Below are 23,349 nucleotides of genomic sequence, written 5' to 3' on the forward strand. Positions count from 1 at the left end.
GGATCATTTCTAATATGGATGCTTACCCCGTGCTGCTCTAAGTCCTTTATTTAATCCATCCGACAACTCTATGAAGATGGTATGCTTCCCATGCCCGTCTTACACAGGACCAAACTGAGGGTTTGCAAGGTTAAGCACTTTGTCAAGCTCTCCCCACTGGTCAGTGGTGGGACCAGGATTCAGCCCTGTGCTGCCTGGCTCAGAGAGGGGCTCCTACTCCGTGAGGCTGCTTTGCTCATCTCATGTACTGCTCCTCAGGACCCTGAAGATACAGGGGTTTATCTCCACGTTTGCAGTCTTTTGGGACGGCGAACTTAAGTTACATATCCACAGTTAGCAGGAGGCAACTAAATGTCAAACCCAGGTGTGTCTGACTCAACCATGTCACCTTGAGGGTGAGGGTACCGTGGAGGTGAAGCTCACGGCACCCACAGAATCAGGCTCATACCAAGCCGTGCGTGACATGGAATGTACATGCAGCCTTCTGTTTGCCCCGAATGAGCCTGGTTCAGAAGAGAAACATGCCATTAAGTCACCCGCTTATATGTGGAATGCTGTGCCCTTCCCAAAGCATGGTCACAACTCACCCCAGCCCTCCACCTCCAGAGGAGACTGAATGGGGAAGGTGCTCTGGGACGGGAGCATGGCCTTCTGTCCAACTATCCTGCTGCATGTTTGATTCCTGCTGTCTCCGCGAAGTCCCCTCCCTGCCCCAGCTTCACGGTCCCTGCTCCAGTTTCACGGTCCCTGCTCCAGTTTCACAGTCCCTGCTCCTCACATGACTTCTGTTCGTGTGTGCCCGCAGGGATTTACCTGTTCAGGCCAGGAGGCTGGTGGACCTGATGAAGAATGATACGGTAATTCTGGGGGAAGAGCCACCTGGGACACCTTGAGCTAGCATTCCCCAGAAGAGGGAGTGAGCTGGAGAAATCCATGGAGACAGAGAGGGTCAGGGTCGGAGACCACATAGAAGTCCAGAGAATCCACCTTTAAAAACCACAAGTGATCTTGCACCTACAACTGGTGACCTATAACCTCAGGACCCCAAAAGCGCAGAACAGAAAATAGTAATGTCCATTAAACCCTCTGGTATGTGAGGACCCATCCCTGCCAGTGTTCAGCACTTTATCTTCTTCTTGACTTGACTCTTGAGCAAGGCACTTACTTGTTTGTTTCCTATTCATTTCAGAAGATAAATTTTCAGGAAGATTGGAAGATAATAACCCTGTTCATAGGAGGCAATGATCTCTGTGATTTCTGCAGTGACCCGGTGAGTCTCCAGGTCCTTAACTCAAGACTCCCCCAGGGAGGGATTTCCACACCAGGTGGCTAGAGCAAGTGAAGCAGGATTGGGACTTAGGGCTTGTAGCCAGGAATTAACCCTGAGACCAAGAGTGCCTTCACCTCCAGGGAAAGATTCAACAAAACTGGTTATGAAATTGATCTTGATTAGGTTTCATAACAAGAGAGTCTGATCATAGCATTCTAGAAACCAAGATAACATTCCAAGGATCTAGAAAAATCAGGTGTATCTATCTTCATATAGATCATTATAGGTCAGCTCCTTTTTCCAGCATTGAAAATGCTCCTTTTTCCAGCATTGAAAATGCCTTACCGTCTCTATTTTGAATGGGAAAGTTGATTTCCTACTGCAAGCATTTAGGCATGGTTCAGAGCCAAGTCATTCCGATGGGGTTCTTGATGGGAACCCCAAGAGCCAGGCTGCTGCCCTGTGGGTGTGGTGCTTCTTCCTGGAACCCCAGAATCTCTGAGCTGGAAGAAACCCCACAAACCCTATTGACCACACTCCCATCTGTGGCAGGAATGCCTTCCCTAGAACCTAGCTATTGAACATTCCCAGTGATGGGCAGCTTTTTAATTTGCCCTAATTAGTATTATAAGCAAGTATCAATATTTTGGTAGTGGTTTGTGTTAAGCCCAAATCGGTCTTCTTGTAACTTCCACCTTTTCTGCCCATGTTGGCATGCCTGCACTGCTTCTACATTCAATTCAGCTAACTTTAAAAATAATAGGCTTTTAAAATTATTTTTATTTTATAAGCAATACACACTGGAAACACATCAAAGCACAAAGAAAAAGATATTTTCTGTAATTACAACATCCAGAAGTGCCATTGCTAACATTTTGTTAAGTGTCTCTCTGGCATTTTTCTATGAAAATGGAGAAATTATTATTTGCTAAAAATAGCATCATTCTGGAAATATTGTTTGGTGATCTGTTTTTTTTTTTTTTTTCAGTAGCAATCCATTGGGAAGATGATCCTATGTCAATAGTTTTCCATAAAATAATTCTTAATGACTGTATAACTAGCCCGTAACCTATATTGGCCACACTTTACTTAACTGTCGCCAATTATTGCATATTTAGCTTGTATTGCTTTTAATTATGCCTGTTACAAATAACACCAGAAATTTAAAAAAAATTAAAATAAATAAATAACACCAGGAGAAACATCCATCTTTATGTGCATCCATAATTGTTTCCTGATATATATTCTAAGTAGTAAGACATTTAGGCAAGAAGATATGTACATTTCCCCTACTGTTTTATCACAAAAATTTCCAAACATACTGAGAAATGGAAGAAAGAATTATGTAGTAAATGCCCATATACCCACCGCCTAGGTTTTATAGTTGTTAACATGTTGCTATATTAACATGTATTTATCCATCCGTCTTATTCTGGGGGGGCGGGTGGGGACTCTGCACACTTTCAGTGCTTTGGATACAGATTGCCAACCTGCTTCCAGAATGTTGGTATCAGTTGTCTACCTCCTCACGCTCCATCTGTCAATGTATGTTATTTGTTTTAATAGCTACTAATCTAATAAATGAAAAAATTTATCTTGTTTTCAAAATTTGCATTTATTTGATTAATAGGGAGGAATAAACCTTTATTTTGCTTGTTTAATCCTCATTTAAATTCCTCCTGATAAATTCTGTATGATGGCTATTGGCTCTCTTCTGTTAAGGTATTTATCATTCTCTTATTGATGTCTAAAAACCCTTATATTAAGTATACTAACCCTTTATCAAATATGTTGCCTATTTATTGTTTTCCATTTAATTTTGTTTATAGTGTTTTCCGATAAACAGAATGTGTTTAATGTCTAGTATCATTTGCTGGGCGCGTATTATACTCCAGGCACTGTACTAGGTGCTAAGCTTTGCAGCTCTGTCCTCAAAGAACTCACAGTCAGGAAGGGAGGTACAGACAATTCACCATAACATGGTAAGGACAACATTGTGGCCCCAAAGTAAGAATGGCCATGAGAATTTGTATTTTGTAGGGTTGGGCGGGGGGTCAGGGATGTACACAGAGCAGGACACCTTCCAACTAGGGCTGGAAAATGACATTTGTCAGGCAGAAAGAGGATCAGCAGAGCAAAATTTAGGAAGTGGGGAGTCTTGCTGAGACTTGGGAGCTTCTGCCCCGAGGGGCAACCCTGCCCCCCAGACCCGTCACAGCATCAAAGTCACCAGGGTCTGGGGTTTTCAGGTTGTGATGTGACAGGCTCACAGTGGGCCTGGGGCTGTTAGTGAAGCAGGCAGGGAAGTTGGACCACGGCCCCGGCTCCACTTCTTGAACGTTAGTTTGTTTGTTTTTTTATAATTTTTTTATTGTTATGTTAGTCACCATACAGTACATCATTAGTTTTTGAGGTAGTGTTCCATGATTCATTGTTTGCGTATAACACCCAGTGCTCCATGCAGAACGTGCCCTCTTTAATACCCATCACCGGGCTAACCCATCCCCCCACCCCCTCCCCTCTAGAACCCTCAGTTTGTTTTCTGGAGTCCATAGTCTCTCATGGTTCGTCTCCCCCTCCTATTCCCCCCTTCATTTTTCCCTTCCTTCTCCTAATGTCCTCTATGCTAGGTTTGATTCATTTGGTAGAGCAGGGCTCTTGGCTAGATTTCAGCCAGAGAAATGGTTCCACTTTAAAAATAAAATAAAATAAAAGCCACCAAGTATGGAGGTCAGAAGAAATAACAATTAAAATGCGTTTATGCTTGAGGGAGGGGATTTACAGGACCCTCTTCCCCTACAATTATCTCCTTAAATGATTTGATGGGGCAACAGGTCCCCAGGTACTTGAGGCTCTAAGGCAGAAGAGCTCGGCCATAGGACCAGAGAATATTCAAACTGCAGGAGATCTTAGAGGTCCCGTGCTCCAACACCCCATTCTAGAGGAGCCCAAAGATGTAATAGGCTTTAGCGAAGTCCCTGCATCTAGTTAATGTGGAGTGGATCCAGAGCTTTCCATAATTCCATGCAGAAAAAAGAGGTTTCCCTGGAGGTCACAACCATGACCAGCCTAAGGATGGTGGGGTTGGTCTGGACGCTGGGGGCCCCAAAGGCAAACCTTATGTTTCAATGTCGCCCATTCTGGCTAACATACAAGAAGGAGGGGACCCAAGACATGGGTGGGCCTGGTCCGCAGAGAGATTGAGTGGTGGATGGTGTTAGACCTTCCCTGTTCCCGCAGGTCCGCTACTCTCCCCAGAACTTCACAGACAACATCGGGAAGGCTCTGGACATCCTCCATGCTGAGGTGTGTAGGCTGGGTTGTGTGGCCTCTAAGCAGCTCAGCCAACAGTCCTTCTTAGGCCTCAGACCTGGCCTGGAGGGGGCTTTGACTTCCTGCCTGCCTTTCCCTGGAAGCCAGCGCTGACCATGCTGTTGTCCTGGTCCCAGAAGCCTGAACACAGGGGTCAATGGGGGGCGGGAGGGGCGAGGCAGGGCAGGAGGGATGAAGGAAGTAGATAGGGGCATGAAAGACCACAGACCTGGTATCCGGCAGGAGAGGCTGGTCCCAGACCCAGAGGAGAGACTGGGGCCACCAGCCTCAATCCTCTTGGGGATTGGCCTCACCTTTGCTCAGGTTCCTCGGGCATTTGTGAACCTGGTAAAAGTTCTGGAGATCATCAACCTGAGGGAGATGTACCAGGAGAAGGAAGTCAGCTGCCCAAGGCTGATCCTCAGGTAAGAAGGAAGCTTCTGCCCCTGTTCCCTAAAGCACCAGGGGACCCTTAGCAGAAAGCAACTCTGCTTCGTTAGAAAGTCCAAGGGTAGATGTGTGAGGAGGGCTAAGACCACCCCATTTTCTAAACTGACGAGGCCTGATGGGTGTTTGTGACCCCAAGGTGGGCCTCAGTTACCCTCGGAGTCTGTGTCACAACCCGACCATGCTCCTGGTTGTCCTGGCAACTCAGTCCTCCCGGGAGGGAAGGGCAAAGCGTGAGAAATGGAGTGGGTCTGTGTGGGCCGGGCTCACAGGCCACCACCAGATGTATCCAGAGCTTCTCCGTCCTTGAGGCCCATCTCCAGGACAGAGGGAGCCTCTCTATCTGGTGTGGGTGTCCTAGGCTGGGCACTCACAACTGTAGGGCTACAGTCACTTGCTGGAGGAGAGGATGATCAGGGAAGAGTCTTCCCCGAGCACAGAGAGCTCTGGCCTTGAGAAGGCCCTAGAAAGGCCTTCATCCCCCGTCTCCAGGGCCAGACAAAGGTGGCTCCCTCTCTATTACACATCTCCATGACCTTCAGGATTAAGACATCCTTCTAATCTGAGCATGAGCATTTCTGTCAGCATTCCCTCTTGCAAAGCCGCCTCTGGACCCGTAGCCCAGGTCCCGATGGCTGTGCCCCCCACCCCCAGCTTCCTCCCCAGCTCTGTAGCCCTTGACAGGCCCCCACGACAGCCCCGAGCACAGCACGTGGTGATGACTCACGTGCCTCCGCCACAGCCCTGCCCTCGTTGTGAGTCACTCCTAGCACAAGAGAGTGGCTGTTTGCTGAAGGAGGGAATGAATAATTCACAGGGGCCAGATCTGCTCTTGGAAATGAAGGAGGGGTACCTTGGCTGCTACCCTGAAGATGCATGCCAGACCTCACCTGGGGGCCCAGACTGCACAGGTGCCCCAGGGAAGGCCTGAGGACACCATGAGCGGGAGGATGGCTGCCGAGTGACACCTGCCTATTAACGCGGCTGGTGTCAGGCGTGCTGTATTTTCGGCTGCTGACTCATCCCCTGGCTCCCACTTTCTCCAGTCACTGGGCCACACAGGGGGTTCAGTGTATTCATTTCAGAGCACCTTACCCAAAAGCCTCTTGCTGCCCATCACTGCAGGGTTTTTAGACAATTACATTTAACGGTTCAGAGAAGGCATCTGCCAGGTCCCTTCTCAGCTCTGAAACAGCCAAGCCACTGACTGTCAGGTGAGACAGACTCGGGTCACCTTGTCCTGCGGCCGCTTTGTTTTTCTGTCTCCGTGGTTGTGCTTTCCTTGGAGGCGTGAGTCTACTCTGAGCCATCCACACTATCCTCCCCTCACCCCCTGGAAAAAAAACCCCAGATGGGCAAGATGACCAAACAGAGCAGAGGTGCAGACTGGACAGAAGCAGTTTAACCAGGGATTAGGAGCTCAGGTTCAGACCAGACAGATTTGAGTTCAAGTCCTGGCTCCCACAAGTAGTCTCCATGTGACCTTGAGCACGTACTTAACCACGCTGAGCTCAGTTTTCTCATCTATAAAATGGGGGTGATGATACAACTTCTTGAATTGCGAAGAGGATTAAATGGGTTAATACCCATAAAGCTCTCCGCGCGGGGAGCATTAGGATGTGTGAGCCCTTATGATGAGTGTTGTTGTTGCTGTTGTTATTTAAAGTAGGTGTGCCTTATCTCAGCTGCACGGTCTGTCCTCAGACAGTCACAAGGTAACTCAGCTCTGTAAGTCATTCCTGCAGATGTTAGAAGTAACTGTCTCATGTTCATGCAAAAATGCGGCTCTGGGGCACTTTCTCCAGCTCCGTCTGGTGCAGTGGACAGGTTAGCAGCCGGGGCCTCCCTTACCGCCGACTTCCAACACCTCCAAGTCAAATAGGTTCTGAATCTCAAGTCCGGGTCATGCATTTAGATGGTGATTTTGGTGGGGTGAGGCATCTCTTTGGTTTGGTCTGCAGAAACCTCTGCCCCTGTGTCCTGAAGCCTGATGATAACTCAACAGAACTTGCCTCCCTCATCGAAGTGAATAAGCAGTATCAGGTAAGCCGGGAAAGTGTTCTAAGGCCGCACAGGAACTGCTGGGTGGTCTGATTACTCGGGTTAGAAAATGAAGTCGTGCTTATGTTTCCGTGACCCCAGCTGTCTAGTGTGAGGGTGTGAGGTTACCACTGACCAGTTTGCAGATTTAAAGACACCTTGAAAGGCCGCAGGGACTGTGATTTGGTGTATTTGCATCAAGCCGTAGGGCCAAGTCACTGAACACACTTCACCAAATCCCAGTTCCTGGCCTTACACACAAAATACTTCCATTTGTCCACGGAGAGTTATGTGAGTTTCTGACTCCTGGCCAGGAAACCCTTTCCATCTAAGAGAGTCTAGAGGATTCAGTGAGATAACACGCATTTCCTTTGCTCTCCTCTCCCGAGAGTCCAAGAGCCAGCCGATGATCTCCAGACATCCAGTGGGTTATTCATTTTAGGCCTTTTTCCATCCAATCTTTGACCAGGGCAGCTGAGGCTCCCTTGACAATCTTGAGTTTCCCCCAAAATAATCCAGTCACTCAAGAGGACAATGGTAGCCTTCCAGCTCTTCTAGAGTAGGCTGCAAACACTTATCAGGATGGATCCATCCTTCAAATGCATGGACTCCTTGGAGCAGAACCACTTCCCTGCTTTGAGGCCATCAGACCCATCAGGGCTATCAGGGCTCAGGAGAACGAGCCTCTATCTATCGTCCTCTGGGCGACTCCCCAGCTGCACTTCCTTCTGCTGTGGGCAGGCACCTCTGCCTCTGGTGAGGGAGTCCATGGCCTGGACCAGGAGAAGGAAGGCAGCCAAGGTTATGGCCATGAGAACAAACCTGTTCCGGGTAGAACAGGTTCTTGGGGGCAAGCAACAAAAACATACGCAATGCTGGTTAATTTAACCAGTTGTATTTATTTAAGCAGCCTGTCTGGAAGAGTTAAAAAGCTAGGATCAGAGGCGGGGCCGCCAGAAATCACGGCATCATGAAATTCTAGGGGCCAGGCCATAAGGATCAAAATCAGGCCAAAGAACTCGTTCAGTGGAGTCACTGCTGCTTCTAGGACCTGGACACAGCTCCCACCCTCAGCAGAATGGATTCTGTGCTGTCCATCTTTCTAGCACTAGCTCTGGAGGGCCCCTGGGCATGTGCCTAAGCCCGAGGGTGAGGGTCATTGGGAAAGCCCGCGTTTGTCTTTCTCACCTTACACACTGGGAGGCAGGCTGCTCTTAATACAGTGGAGTTTTCCCAAACATAGGAAGTGGATTCAGATGTTCTTCCCAGGTCTAATCTTGGTCACCACTGAGATCCAGGAGTTCATGGTCAGCCACAGGAGGCCATCATACCCGCCGTCAAAATCCTCTCCCCACTTTCTGCAAAAGCTATGGCTCCCATGGAGGAGGCAATCGTTGCTATCATTGACCACTGTATGCCAGGCATTCTGGACACTGTTTCTTTCACTTCTCAAGAGGTACATGGTTCCACTGTGAGCCACTGTGGCTGATCCACAGAGTAACCGGTAGCATTAGAAGGGATCTAAGGGATGGTCTGGGCCTGGCCGAACATCCTCCATTTACAGATGAGGAAAGAGAGGTCCAGATAGGGAAAGCATCTTGCCGAAAGTCACACAGCTACTTAGTGGCCTCTGCACTCTCTCTGGCTGACCCTGGGAAAAGTACATGGAGTGCCTTCTGTAATGACCCCACTGATGTTCCTGACTTCCTTCTCCAGCCAGGGTCCTGGCCCCAGATGGTAGCAATCTGGTAAGCAGTGAAATGGCAGAGGCCGGCAGAACCTGGAGCCAGAATTGGGATAACTCGTCCTCCTGGGCCTGAGCCCAAGTGGGAGCTATGAGAGTAACAGCTCTGTTACCCTCCTGGACAGACCTGAGAGTCTCAAAGAAGTGTGCATGCACAGGAACATGCTTGCCCCCCCCACACACACACACCCCCCCCATGCACAAATGATATAAATGGGCATCAAATGCCATTGCTGATTCACCTTTGATTTTCTGAACAAATGTAGGACAGAAACAAATGAAATGTAAGGATTATCCAAAAAAGTCATTAAATTGAATTCATACCCTCCCCCTCCCCCACCCCCTGCCCCAGTCTTTAATCAGAAGCTTTCAAAGGAGATCAAGCTGATGGTTTTGGGGTTTTCCTTGCCTTTCCTTTTTTTCCCCCACAACCTAGGTCAAATATATGCAGTTGCAAGCAGAGGTTGGGGTTGAGGTAAAGGCTGATCTTAAAAGTAACTAGCTGGTTACCGATCAGTTGAGATTTTGTTACAGATTGATTTCACTCCAGGGGCAGACTCTGTTTAATTCTATGGCAGAGAAAGAGGCAGCACAAAGCCCGAGCAGATGTGGGGAGCCCCCTGACCCCTGACCCCTTCGCCTCCTGCAGGAGGGGACTCACCAGCTGGTTGAGAACGGTCGGTACGACACAAGAGAGGATTTTACGGTGGTCGTGCAGCCATTCTTCGAAAAAGTGGACATGCCAAAGACATCGGTAAGGAAAGCAAGCATCGTGGATAAAGGGGAGCCACACAGAGCCCAGGCGGTTCTGACTGTCATTTGTGTATCGGATGCCCCTCTAACACGGCCCCTCCTTTATGCCCCGTGACCAGGCGGGGCTGCCCGACAGCTCTTTTTTTGCTCCTGACTGTTTCCACTTCAGCAGCAAAGCTCACGCTTACGCGGCCAGCGCCCTCTGGAACAACATGGTAAGAGGACCGAGGTAGGGAAACCTATTCTCCCTCTGCAGGAGAAAGACTCTGGAGAGCTTTTGAAGGAGTTCAGAGGCCCATCACTCAGGCTGTATGATCCCCCGCCCCGCAGCGATGACAGACCCCCTTGCCTGTGGCCCTCTCTCCGTTCCCCAGCCCTGACCTACAGCCTGACCTTTGCATTCTTACCACCTCTTTCCACTCCTTGCTTTAGCTGGAACCTGTTGGCCAGAAGACAACACAGCACAGTTTTGAATACAAGATCAATATCACCTGTCCGAACCAGGTAGTGTGCGAAGCGTGTCCTTGTAAACAGGTCTATTTATCTGAGGCATCTTTTCCAGGATTTTAGCATCTCAGGTTTCTCAGCTCGTTTCATTCCCAGTTCCCACCCACACCCCAGACTCCAGGTGATCATCCACAGAGCCCCAACTGGTTGGACCGTAAGGGGTGACAGCCCCTTGTGGCCAGGGGTCCCTAGTGTCCCTTTGTCTCTCCACGTCCCAGGGAGCCCCAGCAAGTTCCTGGACTGCACACAGCTGGGAAGAGGAAAATGGCAGTATCATCCAGCTCTCTTGGAGACTAGGGGGCAATAGAGAACGTCAAGGCCAGGATGGGGCAGAAGGATACCCTGTTTCCACGTAGCCACTGCCTCCATGGCAGGATAGAAAGAGTGAGGAACTGAGCCCTGGAATATCTGCTAGGGCGATGGGGTGGGGGGTGGGGAGGGCTGGTCAAATGAAAGCTGGAGCTAGAAAAGCAGACATTAACTAGGAAGGCAAAGCGGAACCAGACCCCCATGTTCACTCACAAATGGTCAGAGAGATACTTGGACCTCTGTAGCTGTTCCCTCATCTCTACAAATTCCTCCGTATTCCCAGAGGAGTCTCAGGTCTAGACTGGGAACCTCTGAGCTGGGACTTACATGGAGCAGGACCTCAAAGCACCTGACTTTCTTACCTGGGTAGGGTGGGAGTGGCCTGGGGTGGCAAGGGGTCTAGGGAGTAGGGAACAAGCAGAAGGTGGTGCTCTGCTGTGGGGGGGCGGGGCAGGGGCAGGAAGGAGAGGAGATGCAGCTACCCCAGCCAGCTGGGTGGGAGGCAGAGCGCAGGCTTGCTCGCCTGGGAGCCACTGCAGGGTTTATTCTAATTGTTCCTACAAGTTCAGGTTGCAGAGAAGGCCCAGTGCATCCTGGGAGGGAGCCCACAGCAGTCAGCCTGGCAGGGAGGGGCTTGGGAATGTGGGCAGGGGAGGCTGACAGTGTTGTGCAAGAAGCCAGCGGAATTTGCTGGAGTTGCTCACCACCCTCTTCTCACAGTTCTGGCCGTTTCTGAGCACCTACAAGAACAGAATGCAGGTATGAGCTTGTTTCTTCCGGTGGCCCTCCAGCCAGCACGGTGGGCAGGCCCTGAGCCGGGACTGGCCCCACAAGGGGGTGGGGGATGTGGGCAAGGGTCCTGCTGGGCAGCCAAGGGGGATTAATGCTCTTCTGTAATGTCCACCCACCTACACCTTTGGACGGGGCTGTGGGCAGAATAAGCCACACTGATAACAGCCCAGGTGGGACCACCCAGTCAATCCTCTTCAAAGACCTGGGTGAAGAGAGTTTTCCTCTTATCAAGCTGCTGCAGAAGCAGAGGGGGGGCCAGGGGTGGAGTGGGGTTATTGTGCTGATGCTCTGATTCTTGCACCTGATTGTGGGTGGGGGGAACGGGGTCTGAACTAGATTAGCAGATCCCAGCCTGGGATCACCTAGGGAGGCTTCTACAGGTGCCCTTCCAGGTCCCCCCTCCCACCCCAGGGTGGGACCCAGGAGCTGTGTTTGATGAAACTCTCCAAGTGAGTCTGATGCCCAACCAGTCTCTCTGGTCCCTTTCAACCCTAAGATTCTACCATTCATTCTATGCCTTTAGAGTCATGGGAGCCAGCTGCCATGCAGGGACAGAGCCCCTTCTGCCTCGACGCCCACCTCAGGTAAGCCCCTTATGATACACCAAAACCCAGGGCCCCTCCACAAGGACTCAGAGGCCAATGAGTGCTCTGACAAGACTTGGCATATATAACTAAATGACGCCGTTTGGGCTGGTGTTTGCTTCCTCTCTGGGTGGTTGCCTGGGACAGGTCCCTGCTTTGTCCCCCTCTGCCCTGCAGTGATGTCTTTACCCTATAGGACCCAAGGTGGCCAGACCAGGAACTGTTTGCTACCCTCTCAATTCAGCCTGTTAGTCGGGGACCCCCAGAAGCTCCCCCCTTCATGGCCCAGCCCAGTGGTGTGACCTCCCTGAGGGCCAGAGCTGGGGGTGCGGTGCCCAGGGAGTCCCAAGAGCGAGTCAGCTCTTCAGGGTGCCCTGTGGCCCCAGGCTTTGCGGTCACTGCTGCTTGCAGTAGAGCCAAGAAGTTCCTTAGGGTCTTCAAAAGAGATTTGGGACGGGCAAGGCCTGACATGACTATTTCTCAGATTCTTGGTGGCAATCCAGAACGCAGCTCTAGATGGGCTGAGCCTCAGACCCTGTAGCTCATCTCAGATGGTCCACGCCCAGGGGGCCCTGCCCTTGGGTCACAGCTGGCCTCCCACCCCCCCACTGGGGCTGATGTGGTAGATTCCCCTCCGCCCCCCTTACCGTCCATCCATCCATCCCCTTCCCATCCTCTCCCTCAGCACCTCTCTCCCCACAGGCCCAGGACTTGTTTGTTGGGTCTTCTATGGGGAAACTCATCATATAACCTCTGCCTCTGTGGCCCCCACACACACACAGGTTGTGCCTCTGGTCTTCCTTCCAAGTCGGAAGCACTAGACCCTGACTACAGGTTCCTTCCCCCTGACCCAAGTGTGTTGGCTTGTCTTTCCAGTGCACAACCTGAGAGCGGCAGATATCCAAGTCGTGGCTGCGCTGGGGGACTCTCTGACTGTAAGGACGCTTGGGCCCCAAGTGCGGTAGGGTAGCTGTACCAGTCAGTTCCAGGGCCTGTACCCCTCCCTTCTGCATTCCCCTGCCCCTCAGGCCTGGCTCTGTCCATCCCAGAGCGTGGCAGTGGTTTGGTTTTGCAGTCACTTTCTCAATCAGGTGTGCAAGGGGCAATCTTTTTCAGGAGCGAATCGAATTGTCTCAGATAGTGGAGGTTTTGAACACCTCACAATGCTTTTTTTAACAATTGCAAAAAAGATGTCATTTCAACTCAAAATAATCTTCTGAACCTAGCCGCGTGGGTGCTCTTTTCCCTTTGGATTATGCTTTAGGAGTAGCTCAGACCCTCACATATATTCTGTCTCTGCACCTGCATGGAAAGCAGCAGACTCCACAATTGTGGCTAAAGCTCTGCTCCGAAGTTCCAAGAAACAGGGCTCTGACCCTCCCAGATGACCACTTTCTGGCAACATTTCTGAGGCCATAAGATTGCCTTACAGAATGTCCCAGAGGGAAAGCAGAGAAATGGGAAGTTTCTGAGAAGACTGCCCACTGCTGTCCACTCCAATCTATAGGCTCCTTCTTCGTGCTTGTAAGAGAGCTTCGGAGCATAATGCTGGTAGTAATAATACGGCAATGTCTCACGTGTCCAAAGCACTTTGGAGTGTTCAATGCTGTTTTTACGACCATGATCCAATTTGGTCATCAAAGCAATCCTATGAGATCATCAAGTCATGTCCTCAGTGCAGTAAGGAGGCAACTGAGAGGCAGGGAAGGCCTATGGCTGGAAAGGAGTGTGGCAGAACGCAAGCCTGGTCTCTGACCCCCAGTCCAGGGTCTGCTCACACCGCATGATGAGTGTGTTGGGAACTGCCCGTATCCCTTTCCTCGGACTTACTCCTTTTCCTATGGACTTTGGTGTGTTTTCAAAGGCTGGCAATGGAATTGGTTCCAAACCAGATGACCTTTCTGATGTCACCACTCAGTATCGGGGACTGTCATATAGGTAATGTTAACCCTTCACCCTTTCCCGCCCCAGACTCACCCCCAGAAATTGGGTGAGGGGGTGTCTCTTGTAAATGCGTAAATACTGAAGAGCAAGGACCAGGTCCAGAAGGGGCTTTCAGAAGGAAAACCAATGTGTTTCTGCAAAATGTGACGAGTGGAAAGGATATTTTATTGTTTAACCAACTGAGCCACCCAGGTGCCCCTAGGATATTTTATTGTTGATAACTTTTTTTTTTCTTTAATTGTGCAGAAAAAGAAAACCAGGGTTCTTGTCAGACTCCTGGGTCAGCAAATCCAACATGAAATGCACCCGAAAAGCACCAAATCTCTGAGTCTTCACCTGCCTGTTTACATGGCTATGCACACGTGGAAATCTCCGTCTGTTTGCTGTCTCTATGTATTTATTCATGTCGTTCTGTACTCACACCTCTGCCTTCACATATATGTCCACGTCTGTCCAGAAAACTCTGAAATGCAACACACTACTTCAGGAGGAAAGGACTAAGACTCACCAGCCCCGAGCCCTCCCCGTGTGCCTGCACCCGACTAGGCACTGAGACCGGTGGGCAAGGGGGGGGACAGGAAGCACTGCCAAATGCTCGTGCTCGATGGGCAGGTGCTACTTGAAAGTAAGAGATGCCCGAGGGCCGCAGGAATAGAGAAGAGGGAGTAGGAAGGCTCCCAGAGAAGGTGGGAATTGACAGATTAGCCATTAGATAGATGAGAAAGGGCATTCCAGACGGGAGGTAGAAAAGCGCGGGCGCGTCAGGTGAGCGGGTGGATGTGGGTGGGTGTTCTCGGGGTTCTTTCTTTCCCAATGAAGTTCGTGTTTCTGTATGTTTCACGGTAACTGGCAATTAGCTCGGAATTCCAAACGACTAGGACTAGAACGAGGCCAGCCAGGAGAGGGTAGAGTGCTAAGAAGTTTTGCAGCCCCTCCACACGCTTGCCTCCTCGCTTTTTCTGCCCAGTGAATTCAGATGGAACGTTCCTTCCAGAAAAGTGAGAGGGAACAGGGTGGGGACAGTTGAGGCGATGGCAGTTCTCTGGTCCAGCCTGAGGACAGCCCCAGAGGGGAAGGCTTGCCTGGGTGGGAGCGAGGCAGGGAGGACCCCGGGGCATGGGTAGCAGGAGGACGGGAGCGGCTGTGGTAAATGCCTCCCGGCTCCCGGGGGTCTCCACCTTTCCCCATCCCCCCCAGCTGGGTAGAGGGCCTCTAATGGGCTGCGCAGAACAGAACAGAGCCTCGCCTCCTGACCACGTGCCTCAAATGTTACTGAGGCTGCGAGGAAAAGAAAAGCCAGAGGGGAAGAAAGCAAGCAGAGCTTAGGACATACAATCCAGAAATGGCATGAGCTGGGGGCAGCCTCACTCAGTCTTGGCTAGGGAAGGCAGGGGCTTCGGGTGGTGTAATGTGGGAAACCACACGCCGTGGTGGTGGGGGGGGGCGGGGGGGAGCAAGGAGATGTGCTCCACCTACCAGTCCCACGGGCCGGATCCCTGGGATTCAGATACAAACAGGCAATCTTCTGCTAAATGTTTCTCTGTAGCAATGGAAACATTCAGCCATTGCTCTCTTTCTCCCTATAGGGGAGGCCAGGTGTGGCCTGATGTTTCAGTCTTCTGGTTCTAGTCTAAAGCCTTGCCTATTCAGTGGCGCTGTGCCTTTAAACCCTTTGTTCTAAATGTTTCAGATCCACATGTGTTAATGATGGAAACTCTGGGTCAGCGCCTGAGTTATGGGTTTGACTCTTGGGTAAAATAGACTAATGTTTCCCAAAGAGTGTTCCATGGAACACCAACCCCCTACAGGTTTCTGAAGAGGGCAAAATTCTTTATATCGGGGAGGGAACATTACCCACAATATCCTTCTTGTGGAGAATTCCCATGTATGTTAGCATATTAAAGGCTCTGAGAAGCCCTGCAATGAAGAAATGTGTCTAAATTGTATCTGTTTAACCCAATGTTTCTCTTAATCCCAGCATCCTTTCTTTGTTCACAAAACCTATCAGCATCCTCTGGGCAATGTCCATGTAGTAGGCTGACCTGAGAAAAGCAATTTTCTGAAGCCATTAAGCTTTGGGTTTGGAAACAATAGGCAGTGCATGGCTCCAGGTAAATGAAGAATGTAATTTGAGCCTCTTCCTCCAAGGAGACAAAGTGGAGAGAGGGCGGCCTCATAGAGTCAGACAGGGAAGATGACCCAGAATTCTTGGGAGGTGGGTTGCTGTGGGCAGGACCTGCAGGATGAGGCTTGGCCATGACTATTTCCAGAGCCCCTTGACCTGAGAGAACCATACGGCAGGGACAGGCGCTGGCTTTGGCTAGCTTAACTGTGTGGCAGGCCCAGAGGTCTTTAGAGCATTGCTTTTTCTTCAGTTGAAATAAATTCGCTTATTTGGTATCAAAGGACCAAAATAAAATTTGCTTACCCCCCCCAAAAAATGCTTTTTTAAAAATTAGGTGTTCAATCTCACTGAAACTCCTTCCACAAATGTCATTGAGCATCTACTCTGTAATTCTCTGTGCACTGTGGGTGACAAAAGACGAACAAAACCCAGCCTTTGAACTTGTGGTTTAATATAAATTACATTAATCGGGAGGATCTCACACTAACTAGCTGTTTTGTGCTGGTCTCTTTTCTTTCATGTGTCACATAAATCTGATCAAAATGAGGACTTAAATATTTTTGTTCATCCATATTTATTTGTGTAATTCTTTCTCCTAGAAATATTCACTCAGATTTCTGTAGCTTGTTCGTCTTGATCAGCTACGGCACTTATTTTAGAACAAAGATAGTTTTAGACAAGAAATTACAATAGGAAGTACTTGATGGGTGTGTTTAGGTATATCTCCATGCTTGTGTTTATATGTTTATTGAAGAAGAAAAGGAGGCATGATTGGAGGAGGTATATGGATTTCTAATTTCCTATAAAATGTTCTGAGTAAATGCTTCTTGTCGAAAGAAAGAAGGATCGGGTAGCTGCTGAAGCTGTTAGCTTCATGCACAGTTGAAGTAGAATCAGAAGCTGGAACAAAGGTCCAACCACTGGCTGCGTTAGGGAGATGGGAGAGAGATACCTGAGTGAGATAGATGGCAGGGCTCACCTGGCTTCTTTCTTTCTATCACCTGGGGCTGCCAAGCCCCTGACTTGACCACCCTCATATGAAATAGTCTTCTTCATCCCAAGCAATTCCTTGAAGGAAGAACAGCCATGACTTTGATTCATGGCCTTCCTTTGGAAGTCTATACTGGTGGGCTGGATGCTAACACTATGTTCTCAAAATCTATTGGCTTAGAATAATGTGCTAGCATTGAGGAGGGAAGTGCAGAGGGGGAAAAAACAAAACAGTAAATACAGTACATTTGAACACTGGACTTTGTTAAAATAGAAATACTTCTCTCCTGGCCTCCCACATGTATTCAATTTAAATGCATGAAAGGAAATGTAATTTTGAGTGCGGCTTGAGGTTAGATTGAACACCATGAAACTACATTCAAGTAGATAAAATCAGATTGGGCATTGGAAGGCAGTGAGAGGCTATCCCGTGAACCTCCCTGTGGAATTTACCTCCCCCACTGGGCAGAGAAGAGCTAATGCATTTTCCAAAGGTTTGCAGCTCAAGCTGGTTTTTAGTTACCTTTCAAAAGTTAATTGAGCCCTCTGCACCTCAACTTCCTCCTCTGTAAAATGGGGATAATTGCATCTGTATCAGAAGCTTGTTTTGTTGGGAGGTGTTGGGTATCTAATGTAGAGAATCTAGGACATGCTGGGCGCATAGCATATGCTCAGCTAAGTGCTTTCTGTCCTGATTTGGTGGAAAAAAGAAACAGCCCTTTTTTGCCTTCAAATCCTGGTTTTGGGGGGGGACCAACCCTTTGGGGAATTCAGATTTTTCTCAGAGTTTCTCCAACACAAAGAGACCAATGGGTCTGGCACATCTTACAGGTGCCGATGGCGTGAGTGCTAAGAAAAGTGGGGTGCTCTTTCATAAGGCCTAAGTATTGATTCACTCTCTCTCACTGGTTGGCTCACTCCCTACAGTTCAGGAGGGGATGACTCCCTGGAGACCGTGACCACCTTACCGAGTAAGTAACCGCCAGGGGCTTGAATCTGTTCACTGGTTCCACCTGACCCCCGGCTTCCTGAGAATACCCCTCAGCTAAGAAAGGAGGAAGTCATCTTTGTGTACTGCCATCGCATGGGAGGAGAGGCCCATGGACAGGTAGCTGAAGGGGGTGTCATAAACACTCTATTTGGGGCCCTGAGGCTTGGGTTCAAGCCCTGGCTCTTCTCTGTGCTTGCCAAGTAACCTAGAGCAAGTCACCAAACATTCTGAGCCTCAGGTTTTTTCAGCTGGCCCAGAGGGTGCAGAGACAATCCAATGAGATCATGAACATTCCCTGCACTGTGAAGAAAGGAAGGGAGGAAGGGAGGAAAGTAGGGAGGGAGGGAGGAAAGTAGGGAGGGAGGGAGGGAGGAAAGGAAAGAAGGAAGGGAGGGAGGGAGGGAGGGTATGAGGGAAGGAAGGAAAGAAAGAGGGAACGAGGGAAGGAAAGGAGGGGAGCTGAGAGGCTCTTACTGCCTTGGCCCACCATGTCATGGGTCATTTCCTCTCAGAGCGCCCCAACTCCTGCCAGGCACACCCTCCCCCTCCCTGCCTGACTGCATGAAGGTGGCGACAAAACCCACTCTGGGGAGCCTAGAACAGAGAAGATACCCCTCCCTCTTAAACCCTCTGTGTCCCATTCACACCCTCCTCTTCCAGATATCCTTCGGAAGTTTAACAGAAATCTCACGGGCTATGCGGTGGGCAAGGGCGAGGCCAACGACACAAATGCCTTCCTCAATCAGGCTGTTCCTGGAGCAAAGGCTGAGTACGGCGTCTGGGGAGGGGGCCCGTGGGCCAGAGGGTGGGAGGCATGCAGTGCCCTTTAAGATTGTAATCCTGACCTCCGTGTGCGAAGGGGACACTTCTCCATTTGCAGTAATGACCTGAGAGGTCTTCAGCCACTCTCTTTCCCGGCTGCCCCTGTGACTAAGGCTGCAGCAGGGAGGCCCGAGAGGCTGGAGCTGGGACAGGAACCATGGCCTCAGAGGCTGAACTCCTGACCTTGCTTCTTGGGCCACATGTTCTAATCATGCAACAACACACTAAATTTATCCAAGTTTTAATACTCACCGCGGCATAATGGTGCCAGAGAGATTCACTCTCTCCAAAGCCTCACAGGTGGCAGTTCCCCCAAAAGATCAGGGAGTGTAAAGAAATGAATGGACAAGCCGGAATCTCCAGCCGTGGAGGCTCCTGGGACAACACGTCATGGCCTATCCCTAGCCCCGCTCTGGAGCCAGTAGGAAATGCTCTTGAGAAGCCAGAGGCAGCTGAAGCAGGACTGCTCGGCCCCCCAGGGTGGTCTCAGGAAGCCCCTCACCCTGCTCCTAGTGGCCCCAGCAGCCCGGCTTTCCTTGCTCCTGGCCCGGCCATCTGGCCCTCCAACACACTGTCACCTTCCAACTCAGGCCCACGCCCTTCTAGCTGCTGGGCATGGCCTTCCAACCTGCTCATCCAGCCTGGGAAGACCCTTCTTGGCAGCAGAAACATCTGGGGACAAATGGACCCACCAGCAGGTCCCAGGAAATCACCGTGCTGTGGATCCATCTCACCCAGACCTGTAACAGGGGCCTGAACTACTGGGGAGCCCGGGATGCTTGAGATCTAGTCTTTCCATGAATTATAAACCCAAGCATGTAACAGTATATATTTATTCCCCACCTCTTTCTAAAAGAAGCGTCTGGCTAAGTTTACTGAAAAAATAACGCAAGTAACATGTGCGTAAGTGAGAAAAATCACAGCCACTGGTCAGGTGCGGGGGGGATGGGGAAGAAGCAAGTGGATCAAGTTGAGCATTTTTGCAGTTCTTATGCTTGTACATCAAACTCTCAGCTTCCTGGCAGCCCGGGAGGGAAAGAGGAAGCATGCTAAAACCTTCATAGATCTATTTTCATGATCTATACCAGTCCTTCAAAGGAGACAAATGGTTTCCTAGCATGGAATCCTAAAAGACACATTGCATGTGGAGTTCTAGAAAGGAGACCACGAGTAACAAATACAATTGACAGTACCCTCGACTGCAGCTTTAGGACAGACAGTTGGCTTTTCAAAGGGTTATTTGTTGTAATAACTCTCCAGAACAGGCAAGTAGCTCCTTGTCTGTGAGCCTCAGAATCTCTGGCAATTCGGGCAATGGGGATAATGCCATGGAAACCTCCAGTTCAGGCCCTTTAGGAGGAAAAATCCAGGCACTATTCTCCCATAGGACTGATTTCCTCTCCTTCTCAGGAAACTTATGAGCCAAGTCCAGACTCTGGTACAAAGGATGAAAGATGACCACGTGAGTCGGATTTACAGTTATTTTTAAACACTAATTTTCTAACCCACTGAAGTCCCCAAATGGAATGGTCTGCCATGAAAACAGCCACTGTCACTACAGAGGTGTTCAAGCCGTGGTAGGACGGCCCGAGTCCGAGGCCCTGGAGATTATGTCCATGGCCGTGGGGGGTGGGCTGTCCCTGATCACAGTGATCTTGAACATCCCTCCTGATGCTAAGGTTCTGTGGTCCATAAACTTCTAAAATTCTTTCAGCTCTGAGATTCTGATTCTATTATTTTGAGTGGGCAAGGAAGTCTTAAAGGGTTGAATGGATTTCCTAGGGCTGTGGCATTGTTTATTGGTTGGAAATCATCAAGCATTTTCCTCCTCCTGTGTAGAGAGTGAATTTCCACGAGGACTGGAAGATTATCACGGTGCTGATTGGAGGCAGTGACTTATGTGATTACTGCACAGATTCGGTACGGGGCGGGGGGTCAGACAGCCAGGCCTACTCATTGCTCCTGACATTGACCGGGAGGCTTTGGAGGTCCCCTTTGAGACTGGTCCCTAGAACCAACCCTAGGATTGTCCAACTACGCCTCCGTGTGTGTGCCTCCACTTACCCCATGACCCTCAGCTTTCTGGCCCCACCCACCTCCATGTCCCAGGGGGTGTGAAGTAGCAGGTGGCAGATATGGGGCTTCTAGTCCCCTCTTACAATTCCTAAGAATTCAGTAAGTGGAGAAACTGGAAACCCCGGCTATGGGAACGAGGACCCGCACGTTCAGCTCCTAAACGAAAGCCCTGGCGGAAGTTTCCAGTCTTCTGGCTGGCCCATCTTGGATAATAGCGAGTAATCAACTGCTCAGATTCTGACATGATGAGCTAGTCCCAGCCAGAAGCCAGAGGGAGAAGAAGTCCTGGGGCTGGAGCCAGAGGGGGGCCTTCAGCTGCTCCAGTGCCCCTCTCCCGAAGTAGCTCCTCCTCTTCCTCCTGTGTCTTCCCAGAATCTGTATTCTGCAACCAACTTTTTTGACCATCTCCGCAACGCCTTGGACATCCTACATAGAGAGGTGGGTGGAGGCTCCGACAAGCTGGACCCAGCTCAAGCATGTGGCGGGGGGGGAGTGTGGCTGGGGGAAAGAAGGTGAGATACCCCCTCCCCTGAAGGAGACAGCCAAGGGCATGGGCGCCTTCCCTTTCCAGAGTTTGGGGCCTACCTCCATTTGGAATCAGCACAGAAGGGTCTCAGGCTTGAAGAGAAGGCAGCTGGTGTGCTCCTTGCCCCCCCCATCCCCACCCCCACCCCTCAGCACCTGAGACCTTCCCTGGCAGCAACAGCAACAGGGTGGCTCCCAGGCTGGGCCCTGCCCACTGAGCCATAGGCTGTATCTGGAGCAACCCCTCTCTGGTCCTGCTCCCAAGAGCTTATTCTCTTTCCACCCCCTGACACAGACAAGCTGTTCCAGCTGCCCAGGGGGAGCCCTCCAACTACCACGTGCTTCTCGGGGTGGCCCAGTCCCCAGGCCTGCTCAGCAGAGCTGGTCCATGTTGGGCTGGAGGGAAATGGCAAATAGGGCACCCAGCTCAGCAGATTGGAAGCTCACTAACTGACGGCTGAGTGGAGCCGAACTGTCAGCATTTAGACTCAGGTGCGCCATGTTGTCCTGTGCCAGGAGGTGCCACTCATGTCGCAGGCCACAGCGGGCGGCAGAGCCTGCAGGGCCCGACGCAGTGATCCTGTGCCGACGCCTTCCCAAAACTCCACTCAGGAACACGTGAGCCTGGGCTCTGTGGAGAGTCACTTCTCAGGGCCCTAAGGCAGCTTGAGGAAGAAGCCCCCAGAGCCCCTCTCTCACCTGCAGCCTTGCCCTTAGGTGCCCAGAGCCCTGGTCAACCTCGTGGACTTCCTGAGCCCCAGCGTCCTGCGGCAGGTGTTTCTGGGCAACCCGGACAGGTGCCCTGTGCAGCAGGCCAGGTAGGCAGGGGCTGCCTGCCCCCCGCCAGAGAAGCGCTCACCTCCTGGTCTCACTTTCACAGTGGTGACTACTCGGGGTCTCTGTGACTTGGTGTGTCCACGTGTCCAAGTCTGCAAAGGGGGTCTTATGTCAGGACCGCCCCAATCTTACCCAACCTCAGGATGTCAGGAGGAAGCTCTGTGACATGGGAGCCACAGCGGAGAGGGTCAGGGCTGGGACAAATGCTGGTGTTTGAGACACAGCATGGCCCAGCCAGTGAAAAGAGGGAACGTGGGGTTGTATACGTACGTGGTCAGATTGAAACAGAAAGTAGAGAAACGATCCACATCATTCAATGACATTTATGGGGAAGGAACACATTGGGGGACTTCAGAATGGGAGTGTTTTATTAAGTGGGGTGAGAGGTATATAGGTACATGTTTTATTAATCTTCCTACCTCTTATGTACATTTATTTCTTTAACAAAGTTTTACAGGACCTACTGTGTGCCTGGCACTATTCTTGGTGCTTTAGAGATAATATCTGTTTTAACATGAAGTATATTTCATGAGCGTGAAATAATTCGTGATGAAATTCATCCAGATTCATTATGAATGCACAATTCATGATGAAGGGGAACACTAGTGTGAACTAAGGAGGCATCTGAGGGCGTGAGCATCAAAGACCCCCAAATACAAGCTCCGATACCACAGGATGCACTTTTATTTCGTTCTTACCCAATTAAACATTGGATTTTCATTGCCTAAGTTCATTTGTTCCGCATTATTTGCCAGAGGCCCAGTGCCTGCCGTCCAGTATTTGTATTTTATCAGTATGAGAGGGTGCTCACTCACACACCCTTGGGATTTTGTCCAGTCTGTGTCAGGCCTGAAATCTGCCCCTGAGAATGTGCATCAGAGCCTCAGGGCACGTGTGCTCCTAAGCCAGGGCTCAAGCGAGCCACCCCACGCAGCAGAACCAGCTCTGACCAGAGCCTCTGCTCTGGGTCTTCCTGCCTCCCCCTCTTTGTGCAGCGTGTTATGTAACTGCGTTCTGACCCCTCGGGAGAGCTCCCAAGAGCTGGCCAGGTTGGAGGCCATCACCCAAGCCTACCAGGTGAGACCAAGAAGGGAACCACCATTTGGGCTGCTCTCCTCCTCCTCAGTCAACACACTGGCACTCAGGGAAGGGAAGAGCTAGTCCGGGTTGGAGGGACATCACCTTCTGGGCCCTTCCTCTGCCCCATCTGGCTGAAGTGCCTCAGGCACCCCAGTTAGAGTCATCCCAGAGGAATCCAGGTGGCAAAACCCTCGAGGTCCA

The 23,349-nt window shown here is 50.6% G+C and overlaps 1 protein-coding gene across 1 annotated transcript in view; it reads left to right on the forward strand.

Moving 5' to 3' along the window:
* The window catches only part of PLB1 (phospholipase B1), a 123,417-nt gene that overhangs the window by 67,655 nt on the left and 32,413 nt on the right, over positions 1 to 23,349 (forward strand). The window contains exons 22-40 of the mRNA XM_064572039.1: positions 806 to 857; positions 1,190 to 1,270; positions 4,511 to 4,576; positions 4,907 to 5,007; positions 6,991 to 7,072; positions 9,463 to 9,567; positions 9,686 to 9,781; positions 9,999 to 10,070; positions 11,103 to 11,141; positions 11,698 to 11,758; positions 12,635 to 12,693; positions 13,623 to 13,696; positions 17,745 to 17,788; positions 18,469 to 18,577; positions 20,041 to 20,092; positions 20,470 to 20,550; positions 21,079 to 21,144; positions 21,949 to 22,049; positions 23,064 to 23,145. Coding sequence (XP_064428109.1) covers positions 806 to 857; positions 1,190 to 1,270; positions 4,511 to 4,576; positions 4,907 to 5,007; positions 6,991 to 7,072; positions 9,463 to 9,567; positions 9,686 to 9,781; positions 9,999 to 10,070; positions 11,103 to 11,141; positions 11,698 to 11,758; positions 12,635 to 12,693; positions 13,623 to 13,696; positions 17,745 to 17,788; positions 18,469 to 18,577; positions 20,041 to 20,092; positions 20,470 to 20,550; positions 21,079 to 21,144; positions 21,949 to 22,049; positions 23,064 to 23,145 — 1,423 coding nt within the window. The remainder of the gene's footprint in view (positions 1 to 805; positions 858 to 1,189; positions 1,271 to 4,510; positions 4,577 to 4,906; positions 5,008 to 6,990; positions 7,073 to 9,462; positions 9,568 to 9,685; positions 9,782 to 9,998; positions 10,071 to 11,102; positions 11,142 to 11,697; positions 11,759 to 12,634; positions 12,694 to 13,622; positions 13,697 to 17,744; positions 17,789 to 18,468; positions 18,578 to 20,040; positions 20,093 to 20,469; positions 20,551 to 21,078; positions 21,145 to 21,948; positions 22,050 to 23,063; positions 23,146 to 23,349) is intronic.

This window comes from Mirounga angustirostris, unplaced genomic scaffold, assembly GCF_029215605.1.
Source record: "Mirounga angustirostris isolate CCGP_5_RB_7025 unplaced genomic scaffold, mMirAng1.0.hap1 SCAF_10, whole genome shotgun sequence".
Classification (NCBI taxonomy): domain Eukaryota; kingdom Metazoa; phylum Chordata; class Mammalia; order Carnivora; family Phocidae; genus Mirounga; species Mirounga angustirostris.